Source organism: Limulus polyphemus, unplaced genomic scaffold, assembly GCF_000517525.1.
Source record: "Limulus polyphemus unplaced genomic scaffold, Limulus_polyphemus-2.1.2 Scaffold3279, whole genome shotgun sequence".
Taxonomy (NCBI): Eukaryota; Metazoa; Arthropoda; class Merostomata; order Xiphosura; family Limulidae; genus Limulus; species Limulus polyphemus.
The window spans coordinates 99,235-100,596 of NW_013668889.1; the positions used below are offsets into that span (position 1 = coordinate 99,235).

A 1,362-nucleotide genomic window follows, 5' to 3' on the forward strand; every position below is an offset into this window, starting at 1 on the left:
ACTTTGCACACGGACTATTCAAAACAAATACTCAATATATTCACAGACAAATCTTTTTTTTTTGTATGTGAAAGGCTGCTAAATTTCATTAAGATATACACACTATATTAAAAGTTAGTAATATCAAATGTATACAGGCTTTGAACAAGTACAAAGAGATCACATGGTCAGTCAAACTGACCAAGCCCATATTGAGAGAGTTAACCCATTTACTGCAGCTGGAACATATATTTCCCAGTGTACTGGATAATATATGTTCCAGCTGCAGTGAAAAGGTTTTAAAAAAGTTATATTATAGAAATTGCCAAGCTATGTAAATATGTAATGTTAAAATGGCTAAATTCAACATGGCACAACTAAAGCAATACTATCTTTTGTGTGTGTGTGTGTGTGTGTTCATGTTGCACTGAAAAAGGAGCAGCCAACTTGGCCCCAGTTTTGTCTTGTTTAATTTAGCCAATTCAGCATTTAAAGAATGTGCTGACTTTCAGAAAGTTAAAAATAATACTAACAGAGCTAATAGTACTGAATTTAATTATAATGAACAGGTTCCAATAAGTAACAGATTTCAGCCTTTAGCTTGAGCAGATTAACTTTAGGATGGAAGGATAACAAAAGGGACAGATAGGGATGGGAATGAAAAACATAAGGTGGTTATTGCTATAGGCGATTCTTTAGTATGGAGCATATAACTAACTGAGCAAGTGATTCAGACTTTGTAGTACACATAGGGGCTAAATGCTAGGCTTAAATTAGTATGTAAAAATGAGAGATTGGCTGGTTGGACTTGTGGGGTCAGTTCAGTGGAAGAAGGGAGCTTTTTGGAATGGTTGGATTACATTTAAATAAGATAGGGGCTGCCTTGTTTGCTATAAGAGAAGTTTTAAACTAGGACTAGACTGTGGTGAACGCCAAGATAAACTAAATGCAAAAAGAATAAGAGGATGAGAAAAGTTTAGCATAGGAAATGAACATAGAAGTAGTCATAGGGGTAGGCTTAATTGTTATTATTGTAATGCTAGAAGTATAATAAATAAAACAGATTACTTTAAGGCACTGGTAGGGTAGGAATGGAGGATTTTGATATAATGAGAATAACTGAAACATGGTGAAACCCAGATGATCTTGATGACAGAAATGTCTTTGAAATACAGGGTTACAGGCTATTCAAATCTTTCAGCATGGGATCGGTCCCACAGACTGATCTTGTACCCATTTTGTGCTTGTTATAGTTTTCATGTTACAACTTTTAAATTAGTAGCATATCTTAACGAAATTTTGCAGATTTTCAGTAAACATTACAAGGATTTTGTACACAAAATATCAAATTTTTTTTTATATTAAGATTTAAGGTTTTTTAAG

The 1,362-nt window shown here is 33.6% G+C and overlaps 1 protein-coding gene across 1 annotated transcript in view; it reads right to left on the reverse strand.

The window, feature by feature from the left end:
* Positions 1–1,362, reverse strand: part of LOC106469058 (BRISC and BRCA1-A complex member 2-like) — a 38,695-nt gene that overhangs the window by 3,753 nt on the left and 33,580 nt on the right. The window contains exon 8 of the mRNA XM_022397459.1: positions 427–484. Within this exon, the coding sequence (XP_022253167.1) occupies positions 427–484 (58 nt within the window). The remainder of the gene's footprint in view (positions 1–426; positions 485–1,362) is intronic.